Genomic DNA, 14749 nt, shown 5'->3' with positions numbered 1-14749 from the left:
GTCTGTCTCCACCTTCAGAAGGGGTGGGTGGGGTGGAAAGATCATGTTATCTGCAGACGCATGATCCAGCTGCTGAGTATCAGTTAGCCCAGTATCCGTATCCCCCAACTCCCTGCCGAGTCCTGGCATCTGAGCACTCCCTTCAAGAGCCATTGGATGTTCTTTCAAATACACCAAAGTTGCAGATAAAGTGCAATGACTTACAAAATGCACCTGATGAAGACACCCCTACTAATGAGTAAGTATTTTCCAAGTCCAGGTAGAGTGCCGTCTCACTGTTGCACCATGCAGAAGATAACACAGAACGTGCAGCAGAAATGAAGAGCTGTGCATCCCTGCCCAAAGATAGCTGGAGAGAGGCCATCACACCCTAATGTTATGTTGCATGACAATTGGTTGGCATGATCTTGGCATACTCTGTCCTAAAAAGCTCTTAAGAATAAAGGTTTAACTGCCCCAAACCTGAGAACAAAAGTGAATGTTTAGTGAATATTCAGTAAAAATGTTTAAGGCTACAAACAGTACAAAGTACTTTTAAATATGTTCTTGCACAATATTCACATCATAAAAATAAAAATCTTTATTGATAGTATGAATGTTTAACATGTTTAATGCTGCCAGCTATAAAAATGGTAAAAAGACTTCTGTTCCATACATTTGACTTTACAAATATACAGATGTTAATGACAATTAATACTAGATTATGCAGTATGAACTTCATTAAAATCCTGTTAGCCAGTGACAAACCTCGCTAGCAACACACGATTCAGAGAAGATTAAACATTTTGTTTCCATACACACAAGTCTACAGAAATACTTAAATACTAATCCTAGAAGTCTTACCGGATTAGCTGGAACCATTTTAATAGTTGTGCTTAGTTTAATCTCAGAAGATAGGCTACTAGCAAAAATACACATCTTCTCTGGCATTCTCTCTTCCCATAATCCATGGTAGAATACAGTACTCAGTGCATTTCCTAATAAAATTATTGTATATAAATCTCTATCATATCATAAAGAAAAGATACAAGTTAGTGTAAACACAAGGAAATATTTTACGAGCGGCTACAATACCATTTATTTAAGCTTAGAAGAGATACCCTAAGAAACCACTCACCCAGTTTTCAGCCCCTATTCAGCCCCTTGGCCTTCCCTAGGGAGCTGTTTGTGTGCTTATCAGAGTTGCTTCCTATCTGTCTACAAGCAATCAGCGAGTATTGCTAGTGTAATGGAAATTATGGTACACTGATCCCAATTTATGAGCAGTATGGTCAAGTGGAGAGACCTCCTATGTCAGCATATGCCTGAGAATCCAGTCTCAGGAACATCAGTCACTTTGCTAAAATACTTCAAAATAGCATACAAATCAAGATTAAGGAGGGGAGACAAACTGGCTAGACTACAGACTGGTGTCTTGAAGCAGCACCAACACATTTTTTAAAACAAGCAATCAAGAGCTTTGGTGAAGGAGTAGGGGAACTTCTTTCTCCACGCAAAGGCCACATTCCCTCACATGCCAGTGGGGCCAGAACTGTAGGTCTTCAGCACCCAACGCTGTTTGAGAGACAGATGGTGTGTGTCTCGGTGAGATGATTAAGAAACAAGTCTTGCCCCCCTCTCCTCACAATACACACAGTCACCTTTTGAAAGTGCTTTTCTCTTCCTCCCTGCACAAGCAGGGAAGCCTTTTGCAGGCACAAGTATGGTGGGATCTGCACTTGCAAAATTCCCACTGCTCAAGTGGGGAGTGGGTCCCAAATGGAGCCTGGAAGGAGGGAGAGGGCCGGATGCGGCCCATGAGCTGCGCACCTCTTGGCCTAGTCTCTCAATATAACAAAGCAGCAAATGCCCTTGGTTTCGAAGATCACCTATAGGGGGGAAATGGATTAACATTACATTAAAAATGTCTGCTCTTTCTGCACAGTGATTTTGGGGGAAATACTTAAACGCTTTAAGGTCAGACATTCATCCATTTATTCTTAAGTTTGATCACATGCTCCTGTAATATCTTAGGGCCAAGCAGCCAGGCACAATTGCAGACATGAACCAGACACAATGGTGGGTTTGTAAGGGTCAGAGAATAAAAACTTCTGCCAAAAAGGCACAACCCAGAAAGTCTCATTAGAAAGAAGACTTCTTCCGTCGTGTATTTGCCCCACGTTACTGACCATCTTTCCTGGGAGAAAAGTTTTCAGAAGTAGAGCAAGTAAAGCTTAAAAGTAGCTTCATCATGGGTTGCACCCAATGCTGTCAACTGCATAAGTGGGGCAGCCTCCACTTGAACAGGACTTCCCACCTTCCTCTCCTGTCTCCCGCAGCCCTCCAGGAACCCTTGAAAATTTGGGGAGTTGGCAGACCCTTTGGAGCAGACCCCTTCTCTCTTTCTCTACATATAGATGCATCTTTATGTGAAAAAAATCTAATGATTTGGTTTCCACGGTGCTGCCAGGAGTGCCAGCTGTCTTCTCTCAGCCCAACCAAGCCAGCAAATCCTACGTCAGCTTGACATATGTTATTACTACATAATGAACAATATTGCTTTGGATCGTCTAGTATGAATCTCTCTTTCCAATGCAAAAACCTGTATAGAAGTGACTAGCCGTTTCTCATTTCAAGTAATGTCAAGATCTTCATCGAGTAACAAGATCCTGCTCTCAGAAGTTCTACACAGACAACAGTAGAATATGTGAAGAATATTAAAAACTAGCTCAATGCTTCAAGATTTAATCTCACCTATTTTATCCCTGTACATAAAGTAAAATGCAAGGAATGGATATTTGACAGTAAAAAAATCTGGCACCCTGATTGTTTAAAGCTCCCAAACTGGTTTTTTTTTAAAGGTTATGTCATAGGAAAAGGGTAGGGCTGCATAAAGCTCAGCCACGTGGCCAACGTGCACCTGACAACGCAGCTGCGTTAACTGACTTGGTTCATAGCAGGGAAACAACTGACCAATCTAACGGTCAGCTTTGGAACATTTCCTTTCTCTTGCATTCTGTTAAACTGGAAAGGGTTAAGAACAGTGCTGATTTTGACATTCATGATTCAGAGAGAAACTGTGCTTTTTGCAGTTGGACGATTCCTCCTGGTTTTGCAGAGAATCACATTCATATTTGCAGGCTTAAGCTCAGGCACTTTTTAGAAAATGTCTGTCTGGAATGGAAGTTTGCACGGAGTGTTTTTTCCTTCTTCTGTGTAATGTAAAAATTACTGTTTCATTGTCTGCTGGTCAGCTCCCAGCACGGAAACCAGCTGCTTCTCTCTCTGTTTGACGTGCCCTCCTGCTATGAGACACCTCGAGGCTCTAGTGTTTAAAGGTCTGTACACATTTTCTACATACTATTTTCTACATACTATAAAACAAAAAAGGAAAAAGTATGCTAAATGTGTTATACAAACAGATTTTGTTCCTGCCCAAATAATAAATAACATGGAGTGGCTAAGACGGCGTTTCAGCTCTAGGAATGCCAAACAGATGGAATGCCACCCTGGCGGGAGATTAGCTGCTGGTCGGCAGGAAGATCTCAGTTTCTTTCCCGTTGGCTACCAGAGCACTGCTGGAGCAGCTACTTGCTAAGTCCACAGGAGAACCGAGCGAAGAGGAGGCCTTTGTAGGTGGGGCAGGAGCGGCTGGTGAAGGAGCCAGCCCAGGCTTCTTTGGAGGGATCGGGGGCGGATTCCCTCTTTCTGCTCTGGGGATGGTTGGCGATTTAATTCCAGGTGACAGTGGACTCAGCGGGCTAGAGGCCTTGCCTGGGCTAGACTCACTTTTGGGGCTCACGACACTGGCCAAGTTCCGGTAGTCTGTGCCGAAGGGGGAGCTGTTAGGAGAGACTGGCTTGATAGGACCCTGCTGACTGGTGAACCTGGAGAGAACCTGCGTGACCGTGTTGCGGGCGAGCTGTTTGGCGGCAGCGTTATCAACGAGGGTGGGGGACAGGTCCCTGGATGGAGGGCTCTGGAGGCCACTCGACTGGTGATCTTGATCAGCTTGGGACTGGAATTTGTGGCGAGCAGCGTGGAAGCGCTGGTTGATCCCCACTTGATAGGATGACTGGTAGCCGGGGCTGCTGGCCGAGGTTCCAACCAAGCGCTTAGTCATCACTGGGGAGGAGCACGGGGAGGATGTTAGAGAGGAAGAAGCTGTGTTGCTTGGAGATAAGGACACCCCACTGGAAGGGAGTGTTGGGAATGAAGGGGAAAGAGGCTCTGCTCTTACTGGGGAGCTGCTGTTTCCTGTGGCCCCTTCCAGAGGTGACCCAAGAGGCTTGCCCTTCTGCAGATTATCTACAATGGGCAGAACTGGCTCCACACTCGTTTGCATTTCAGCATCAAAGTGCCCGTTTGCCTTGGCATAAGGGTGGGCAGCTATGGTAGAGAGTGGTGACAACGCATGGGCCAGTCTGCCAGGGCTTCCGTGGCTGACGCTCTCGGCCAAGGAGCTTTCCGTCTGGCAAGCAACGGCCCTACTGGAGCCCTCTGTGACAGTTGCTATGGAGGCACTTGGTGGCAGGTGCTCAGCTTTGTACGAAGCCTCTAATGCTTTCAGAATTCCCTTCAGAGTCTCCACTTCTTCCTTCAGGGCCTTGGTGCGGTTCTCTTCCCGGTTCAGCTTGGCTCTCAGCTGCTCTCGTTCCATGTCAAACTCGGACAGCTGCTTCTCCACTTGGGCTTCCACCTGCAGGCCCCTGTTCCTCTTGGCTGCCAGCTCCTCCTCCAGCTGGCTCACTTTGCTTCGCTCCTCCTCCAGCCTGAGGTGGAGCTCCCCAAGCTTCTGCGTCTCCTCTGTGGCTTTGGCGGTGGCTTTCTTGCACTCCGACACAAGCATGGATGAAAGCTGCTTGTGGTGGGCGCGTTCCTCCTCCAACTGGCTGGAGAGCTTCTTTTGCTCTCTCTCAATCTTCTTCACCTGGGACTTTTCAAATTCCAGCTAGAAGGAAGAAAAGAAAAGGACCTTAGAAAAAAGTAACCAGGTTCTCATGCGCTCCGCAAACACAAAGATTCTCAAAAGTCAGTTGTATCAGTGACTGGGCAACAGCATCTGCTTTGCATGCAGGCGGTCCCAGCTTCCATCCCCAAGGGCATCTCCATCTGTCCTCATTATTGCTATCAGAATTTATTACCCACCCTTCACCCAAAGGTCCCAGGGCAGGTTACAACAATTTTGAACACATAAAATAAAAACAGTTGAAAACATCCTAAACATCACAGAAAACAGGGTGGGTCCTTAAAATGCACACATCTCAGGTGTCCAAGGCCAAGGTAAAGGGGTGTGTCTAGGAGAGACTCTCTGTCTGAAATCCTGGAGAGCCACTGCCAGTTAGTGCTGGCAACACTGAGCTAGATGCACGAACAGTCTTACTCAGTGTAAGGCGCTACCCTCTGCTCCTAATGACAGAATGGATGCAAGATTCACATCCACACCATACATTTCAAGCACATGGCTTCCTGCAAAGAAGGAAAACTAAACGTGCTTGCCATCTGCACTGGGGGCAGCCCCTCATTAGAGACACGGCTGAGCCCAGCTTCTTCCAGTTTGTTTTCTCTACCACTGCAGTATACATAGCATCTCCTTCTATTGTCAAATGGTAATACATCTCTTCACTTCTTCAGGCCACTTGACACATTTCTACGAAGACTGGAACTGAATGGCTTCTGCCACTGACACCCTCCCCCTCCAGGAAGTCTCATTCTCTGCTTGCAGGGGGAGAGTGAAAGCTCAAAGACATGGATACCGATGTTAGCCACCAGTTTCCTCCTCCGCACAAGGCAAGTTCTGTGTGGTAAACAGTAATTAATCACTCCTCCCAGAGCGCTGACTAACGAGTGAGAAGGCATACCTGTTGTGTGAGCCGCTCTCGCTCCTTCTCCAGCATGTATGTGACGTCATCGCCTTCCGCAGTATCTTGGGCGTGCCTCTGCCTCTCTTCTTCAAGATCCAAGATTACCTTTCAAACCAGAAAAGAACACCATCAATTGCCTGTAAATACAGTAAAAATTACAAGTGTATCCAGACGGGCAGGGCAGGCCATGTTCTGCCTAAAGCAGTCTGTTAACTTTCTAAAAAGGAAGCACTTGTTTCCTTTTACAATTGTCCACAGTGCTGTTTTTCTAGGATATTTGTCATTATCAGAAAAGCACATCTCTGCTGACGTGAAGCTTTCTATCTATGATCAAATGGCAGCCAGAGTTCGAGAAGGACCATCTTACGGGGCAAAAAGTTGAAGTTTAAGAACACTTTGGCACCCTGTATTCTTCCCACACTTCAAAGACAGACCTACGTGCAGAGGTCAGAGAGCTGTGTCAATATTCCTAGTCACGAAAATATTTTTTGCACAAATGGATATGCAGGAATTCAAGCCAAAGTTCCGAAATGGTTGCTATTCAGTGAAACGTCCAATGCAACAAGGAAAGGAGAAGCCACACAAGAACAAGGTTTTGATTAAGTTCTTAGAAGTTCTCTACATTTCCGAGAACGGCATCAATTTAAAAAAGCACAATACACTCGTGCTTTACTATCTGTTGTGTGTTTGTCAGAAGCTTCAGAAAAAGGAAGACAGCACTGCAACATCATTTCACTTAACCAAATCAACGTTTCTGAGACGGAGAACGGTGCAAAAGCACTGTGAGAGCATCCCATCAGGCTGGGGAAAAACAGGGAAACTGCTCTGCAGTACCAAACGCTAAGCAGGAGCCGTTTCCCTGCTTTGGTCAACATGCATGAAGCCCACCTTTCTGTGCCTGCTCTCTGCAGCGGCTAGTTGGGACAACATTTTTTCTTGCATATTCTTGCAGTGTTTCATCACGACCTTCAGGACGGACAAGGGATTGGCACAAACAGGTTGCTTATCACCATGATTCTCTTCCTTCAGCGCTTCAAAATCCCTCTGAAGAGCCATCAACGGATCACTAATGTTGTATTTTCCATAGCGCTGTTCAATAAAAGCATCTCTGCGCTGGGCCTGAAACACACAGATCAAGTTTTTCACAGTATTATCTACAAAACAACGAAAAAAGGGGGAATGTGGGGAGAAAACTGAAAACAAAATCCTGTCACTTCATGGGAATAGGAGACAAGAAAGACTGAGGCATGTGAGCAAAAACCTGCACAGCTGCTGCCTAAATGCACGACGAGCGAGCAATAACGGTGGAGGGCAGCCTGGGGAACAAGGGGGCATTCTGTAGAGCACTGGCCCCCCGAACACTTTTTCCCCTCAGGGACCACTTGAAAAGTGCTAAGGATCTTGGTGGACCACTCCGTCATAATTTTCTGCCTGTTGTACAACTGTAGCGCACTGTGCTAGATGCTGTATAATTTTTAATTATATTTTTATTTTTTCTTTTATTCCTTACATTGCATTTTATTGCATTATAATTTGAAATCCGTAGAATTCAAATGGTAAGTGTTCACACTGTGGATCACCTGACTGCGGACCACTGTTTAGGAACCGCTGCTCTAGAGGTCCTGACAAACACCTGGACGGGAGACCCAATCCAGAACAAAAAGAGAGAGAGCCACTCACTGCAGCATGGCATTGCTTATAGCAGCCACTATTTACGATACAAAAGAGAGTGTTACAAATTATTTTTATTGCATTTATTAGTCACTTTTTCACAAGAGGTGATCCAAAATGACTGACAAACTTTAAAACCAAGTATAAAACCCAGAAAGCAAAATGACAGCCTAAAAACACACCCTTAATACATATAAAAGGGTAGGTTTAACACAACTGCCCCCCCCCAACAAAGATAAGGAACAAAGAGGCCACAGGTATACATAACACACTCCAAATTAAGCGCCAAAAGCTTGGGTGAAAAGAAATGTTTTTCCCCCGACACCTAAAAATAGATAATGATGGTGCTAGGCATTTTATAACAAGGAGCCACCACTGAAAAGGCCTGTTCTTTGCTGCCACCCAGTGCACCTTCCTTGGAGTAGGGCACTCCATCAAATGGGTGGCTCCTTCTACTAAGATTGACCAAATGGAACCAACGAGGGAAAAAAGCTCTTTAGGATCACCCCACTGCCCCTTTCCTTCTGTGTGGATGCAGGGTCAGGGCCTTGGTCAGAAGAGACTCCTGGTAGAAAATAGCCAGGAGACAAGCCTGCAGCCAAGCCAGGCCTGCTGTTTCTCCTCTCTGAAGGACAGGGCGGGATGAGGGGCAGGCCGGACAAGGCAGGTAAGGAACAGCTGGGGAGACACAGCTGTCGACTGACCATGAGGCTTCAGAGCTCTTTATAACTGAGGAGGAAGGGCAGGGGCGTGGCAGGGAGGAGCCCAACAAGCTAGAGAGGGGAGGCTACCCCTGGGCTGGGCACACACTCCCCCTTGCCCTGCACATCGTGTGCTCCCGCCGGTGGCTTGGAAAGTGGTGTACACCTGACGTTAGCCACAATCCATATCTGTCCTGTATCTATCCCAGTCACTTCTTAGGAAATAGGTAGGGAATGTGGGTGTGTATTTCTCCAAACCAGCTTCAATCCGAATTGAGAAAAAGAACCATCTAGCGGCATTGAAGCTGGTAGTGTTGCCCAAATCGTTGCCCCAGCAACGAAGTGCTGGATTGTATGCAGTGACAAAGTAGAGTGTAACGCTCTGTTCCTAATAAATAACTGTGAACAGAACACTCCAGGGGTTACAGTTCTTCCGGCAAAAGAAGAGAAGGGCTGGAGAGATGGACACAGGGCCTTGTGACGTACCCGTCCTCATGGAAGCCCGACAGAAGTGACCAGGGAAGAAAGGAGTACTGGGCTGCAAACACATCACAGTTTTAAAGCACATTCCTCCCCCACTCCGCAGCAAGAATCATAGAATAGTAGAGTTGGAAGGGGCCTTTAAGGTCATCAAGTCCAACCCCCTGCTCAATGCAAGAATCCAAATCAAAGCATTCCCGACAGATGGCTGTCCAGCTGCCTCTTGAATGCCTCCAGTGTCAGAGAGCCCACTACCTCTCTAGGTAATTGGTTCCATTGTCATATGGCTGTAACAGTTAGGAAGTTTTTCCTGATGTCCAGTCGAAATCTGGCTTCCTGCAACATTATTCCGTGTCCTGCACTCTGGGACGATTGAGAAGAGATCCCGGCCCTCCTCTATGTGACAACCTTTCATGTACTTGAAGAGTGCTATCCTATCTCCCCTCAGTCTTCCCTTCTCCAGGCTAAACATACCCAGTTCTTCCAGTCTCTCCTCACAGGGCTTTGTTTCCAGTCCCCTGATCATCCTTGTTGCCCTCCTCTGAACCTGTATTAGTTTGTCGGCATCCTTCTTGAAGTGCGGAGACCAGAATCCTGGGAACTGTAGTTTAACCTCCCACTTACCTACTATTCCCCGATCCATCCCCAGTTCCCAAGATTGTTTGGGGGAAGTCATGTGCTTTAGACACATGGTGTGTACATAGCCTTAGTTGAATATGGTAATGCTCAATCTATATGGAACTGCATCAAATTTAGTTAAGAGGCAAGTAGCATCCCTTACCTTGTAATCTTTAGAGTGATCAGGCAGTTCTGACAGATCACAATGCACAGGGCGCTCATTCCAGCTGAACACAATATTGCTATGTATGGTATTGAAATTAATACCTAATTACAAAGGAGACCAGAAACCGACAACTATCCTTTCCTCTTTGTCATGATCTCTACCTTCATAAACTGCAGCTATCAATTTACAACCTCACTTTTCCCCAACAGGAAACCATTTGCAGGAAAAGGAAGCTCAGCTTCAAAATGCAGAGGTCTGTGGCATTTTAATTACTGCCAAAAAAGAAATCCCAAAGAGCTACACAAAAAGAACCCTTTCAACTAAAGAACCAAAGTGCTTAGGCATCCCCATGACCCCTCTGTGTTTGCTTATGATGACTGATGAATACATCATCAGTCTGGAACTGGAAACTGGGAACAAAGCCCTCTGAGGAAAGACGGAAAGAACTGGTGAGTTTAGCCTTGAGAAGACTGAGGGGAGATAGGATAGCACTCTTCAAATACTTGAAAGGTTTCCACACAGAGGAGGGCTGGGATCTCTTCTCTACCATCCCAGAGTGCAGGATACGGAATAATGGGCTCAAGCTGCAGGAAGTCAGGTTTTGGTTGAACATCAGGAAAACCTTCCTAACTGTTCAAGTGGTACAACAATGGAACCAATGACCCAGGGAGGAGGTAGGCTCTCCAACACTGGATGCCTTCAAGAGGCAGCTGGACAGCCACCTGTCAGCTATGCTTTAAGTTGGATTCCTGCATGGAGCGGGTGGTTGGACTTATAGGCCCCTTCCAACTCTATGATTCTATGATCAAGGTTAGACAGACTGTTGCTGGTTTTTACAGCCTGCTTCCTTATCCATTGTTACCAACACTGGACCACAGATGATAAATACACACACATAAGGATCTATTAATGAAATAGTGTAGCAGACTGGATATTTTGTCACAAAGGTTTCTAGGACTTGCTGTAGATCTGGACAGGCTTTCCAAGTTCAGGAATGAAAAGTATTCAGTTTCCTCAGTCGGCAGGACCCCAGTTTTACAAACAGGCTGGGTTAGAAGGTCTCGTCACAATGTAAGAAGGCATTGCTTTCTGTTCCTCCCCTGCATTTGCCACACACAGCACTGCTTTTGTTCTGCTGCAGTTCACCTTCCATCAAAAACTACATTACTTATCTTGCTGTCCACTGTGGCAAAATTATGTCATTAATTACATTGTTATTCCACACCACTCATTTCAACGTAAAGGGGGGCAGGGAGTATAATCCATTATATATTGTTTGTGGATGGAAAGCAGCAACAACAGTGAATACTGACTGTATTCATTTGATTGATCTCAGTTTTGGACATGGGAACATTGGCAATTTCTACTCCCGTTTCCATTTTCACGGGGAATTCTCTGACATCCCTCCTCTTCTCCACTGATTTGTCCCAAACACTCAAGGCTGGCAGGGCTAGGGAGGAGGGAGAGCTGTGGGTCAGGGCAGCTGGGTTTCAGCACTTTCAGCTTTGGGTAGGCATAAAATGGGAACAAGGAGAGAAGAGGAAACAGTGTTGTGCATGAGGGCAGAGAAACCCCTGCTCATCACCACAGTCCATGTTTTGCTTATTTATAAAAGTATAGACTGCCTCTCATACAAAATATTAGGGCAACATACAACAAAGTTTACCAAAGTAGTAAAATACCAATTACAAACACTACAGAATGATCACAAACAATGACTCGCTTGCCTTAATAGGCCTGTTGACATCAAACATCTTCAAGAGCCACCTGAGGGTTGGAAGCAAGGATGCCTGCCTCACCTCTGCTGGTATGGGGCCAGTGGTGCTAAATGCCCAACTTATAGCTGAAGCCAATCGGGCTTCTGAAAAACAGGGGGCAACTAACATAGTTCCACTTCAGTTACAACTGAAATGCTGCAGTACAATGAGGCAGACAGGGGGCACAGGGATAACAACTAATTCAGATAAAATTCATTTATTTTAACAGAAATGTCAGTTAGATGATATTTTTAAATATTTGGGCTGGCATTCCCCCTGTCCTTTACATGCTATGAAGTATTTGCAGATCGTATATTGTGAAACAATCAAGTATTCATTTTATGCTAATTACAAAAAGTACTGCCTTTTAGAAGTCAAGTCTGTCCTAGAAACTCTGCAGACCCCTATGCTAGGTCACCCACAGGACCACTCCTCCATGCCGGATATCCAAGAGAGTTGATGGCAGTCCTTGCTGCCAGGCTTGAGCCCCTGAGGGGCTGTATCAGTGCATTTTCTTCTGAGTTGCTCCTGAACCCTGCCTCTCTTTCCAGAGATGCCTGCAATTAAGTCAGCAGGAAAAGTCAAGCCACATGGCATAATGGGGAGACAAGATGGCTGATGCTTTCTGGAAAGATACTAGGGGTTGATTTCTCCTATATGGTGGGTTATGGGTATGTGAACCACCATTACAGCTAGGGAGTAGGGGAAGATCCATAAGCTCAGTGACAGAGCATCTGCCCTATGTGCAGAAAGTCCTGGGTTCAAACCCCAGCGTCTCTAGCTAGGGCTGGGAATGTCCCCTGCCGGAAACTCTGGAGAGCAGCTGCCAGTCAGAGCAGACGATGGGCCACTGGCCCAACTCACCCTAAGGCAGCTTCCCATGCTCCCCTGGCTAAAGCCCTGGCAAGCCGGTGCCAGTCAGCTTCCCATGTTCTGCTCCTGCTCTCTCATGACCCAACAATAAAGGCACGTACATGCAGACACACTAATCCATTTGCAGCACAAAAATTGCAGTTTTTCTCAACCTAGAACTGTTCATGCTCACCCTCCACATGCTGCTTTCAATCCAGATTCATTCTAGATGCTGCCGCCTGCTAGGGTGGGTGTGATTACTTGCTACACATCTGAAAGCCCTCCCCTTGATTACGTTATCCACTCCCCTTCCTCCCTGCACATGTCCCAGGTGAATGAAGAAGGAAGTGGTCCACACGCAATGTCTATGGGCAGCTTTTGATACATCCCCCATTGCCGGGACCACCTACATCTGTTTTCAAATGGACACACACACTGCAGGCCAATGCAGAATCAATCTGCAATGAGGTTTTATATTTGGGGTGAAACCAGTTTCTCAAGAAGCGCTTTTCAGAAAGAACAAGTAGTCTCCATTGATTCTACAATAAAATATCATGTGTACACAGCCACATAAAGGCTTCTTGACTTCAAGGCATATTTGACAGGTCAGTGTTTACTCTCTCCATTCCAAATATAAGTCAGTTACAGGATTGTCTTTTGCCTCAGTTGCATCTTGATTCAACAATACCACAGCGCTAGCATTGTTGCAGCTTCAAGCTGCTTCACACATTCTATTTACACATGAGACAGTTCCACTTCTAGCATTTTATCTGTAGCAGACACACAAAGTGGATTTGGAAAGTACTTGTTAAAAAGTAACAGTGAAGCTGCCCTCAGTCTTGAGGCTAATGGAATTATTTTGCGCTGACTGTTCTGGGAAATCTGTTCCAGAATCTCCCTTCTTGTTCAATACCCATAAAAGCTCTCCACACACAAAACAAGTCCCAATTTACCAACTGAATCACATGCTCTGAACCTCAGACAACACAACTTTCCCGCTCTAGGATGAGAACACTGATATTCATTCAGAATTACTCAGTGCAGAACAACAAGGCATTTCATGAACAGTTTCCAAAACTGGAGGGGAAAATACCCCAGGAAAGTTAAGCAGTGGAATGGTGCTTGCCTAGTCTTGGTCCACACAAATACTAAACTGAAAGAGCAGTTTCACTTAACTATTGTTCCATAAATTTAATGCCAGTCTGGATGGTAAGACTGCTGATCTATTGCATATTCATCAGTATGAGGACTGAGGTATGCAGAATGTTAACCCTACATGGAATTCCAAATTAAGTCAAACAAAAACAGCAAAATAATTTTCTCATGTTACTATTCGTCTCTTCAAAATCTGTCCTAAACTAGCTTACAAACAACACCAAACCAAATAGGGTTTGCTTCCTCCCAATGGAGCTTATAATGTCATTTCAAATAAGCTTGATCTGATTAAGCTGTGACGAAGGTAAACCTAATGAATAGGGCAAAGCATTTTGTTTAAAAAATAATGGTCATTCAAGCAACCTCAAGGTGAGCTTCTGGGGTTTGTGAAAAACCAGACTCAACTCCGTTCAAAACTGCGAGTCACTCAGACAAGCCAGTGGTGGGTAGAGCCAGGACTGATGATGAACAGAGACAAAAGTATTCGGAATTAACCAATCGGGAATAAATATTGCCCTACTTCAGTTTTCACCATGGCTAGATTAGAATTCCCAGTACTAGGCATGTCTACTCAGAAGTAAGCCCCACTGGATATGATGGGGTTACTCTCAAACAAAAATGAGGCTGCCCATTAGCTACTGGGGCAAGTTCAAGGTTCTGGTTTTCATGTACAAACCTCAGGATACTTGAAAGATCATCTTACCCCTTATATACCCAGTTGATCACTGTGCTCTGCAGGTGACGGCCTCCTGCAGATACCATCGTATCAGGAGGTCCGTTCCGCACAACATCGGAAACGGACCTTTAATGTAGTGGCACTGACCCTTTGGAATTCCCTCCCCTTTATTTATTTTTATTTATTTATTTTATTTAATTACATTTCTAGACCGCCCTATAGCAGAAAGCTCTCAGGGCGGTGTACAACAAATAAAATCACAATTAAAATATGAGCAAGTGTGGAAAAATATATATATATATAGTACAATTATAAAACATTAATAAAATTGCCATTGAGATTTATAAATTAAGATCATATTAAGTTTAGAATATTAAATTTAAAATATTTAAAAATTTACAAAATTTAAAAAGCCTGGGCGAAAAGGTAAGTTTTTACCTGGCGCCGAAAAGATAACAGAGAAGGCGCCAGGCGTATCTCGTCTGGGAGGGCATTCCATAGTTCGGGCGCCACCACCGAGAAGGCCCTAGATCTAGTTGTTGATCTCCGGGCCTCTTTATGGGTTGGGACCCGGAGAAGGGCCTTCGACGTCGAGCGTCTAAATATTAGACAGGCGCTATCTCTGTTATCTTTTTGGTGCCTACTGAGGACCTTCCTCTTTCAACAAGAGGAAGCCTTTTCAACAAGCCTTTTAAGCAGAGACCTCATCCCAGTCTGTGTTGGAATGGCTTTTTAAGATCTTGTTTTAATATGTTTTAAAGCCTTTTAAGATGTTTTAGAATACTTTTAGTGTTTTTGTTTGCCACCTTGGGCTCCTTCTGGTAGGAAGG

The 14749-nt window shown here is 45.1% G+C and overlaps 1 protein-coding gene across 2 annotated transcripts in view; it reads right to left on the bottom strand.

Annotated features, from left to right (window-relative positions):
* Window positions 1-556: 556 nt before the first annotated feature.
* Window positions 557-14749, bottom strand: part of LOC133375485 (CTTNBP2 N-terminal-like protein) — a 53651-nt gene continuing 39458 nt past the window's right edge. For both annotated transcript variants that reach the window (XM_061607120.1, XM_061607118.1), the window contains exons 3-5: window positions 6732-6962; window positions 5841-5948; window positions 557-4930 (exon numbers count right to left, since the gene is read on the bottom strand). In XM_061607120.1, the coding sequence (XP_061463104.1) occupies window positions 3500-4930; window positions 5841-5948; window positions 6732-6962 (1770 nt within the window). In that variant the 3' untranslated portion in view covers window positions 557-3499. The remainder of the gene's footprint in view (window positions 4931-5840; window positions 5949-6731; window positions 6963-14749) is intronic.

The sequence above is a fragment of the Rhineura floridana genome, chromosome 1, assembly GCF_030035675.1.
Source record: "Rhineura floridana isolate rRhiFlo1 chromosome 1, rRhiFlo1.hap2, whole genome shotgun sequence".
Taxonomy (NCBI): domain Eukaryota; kingdom Metazoa; phylum Chordata; class Lepidosauria; order Squamata; family Rhineuridae; genus Rhineura; species Rhineura floridana.
This window is presented reverse-complemented; position numbering and strand designations above follow the sequence as displayed.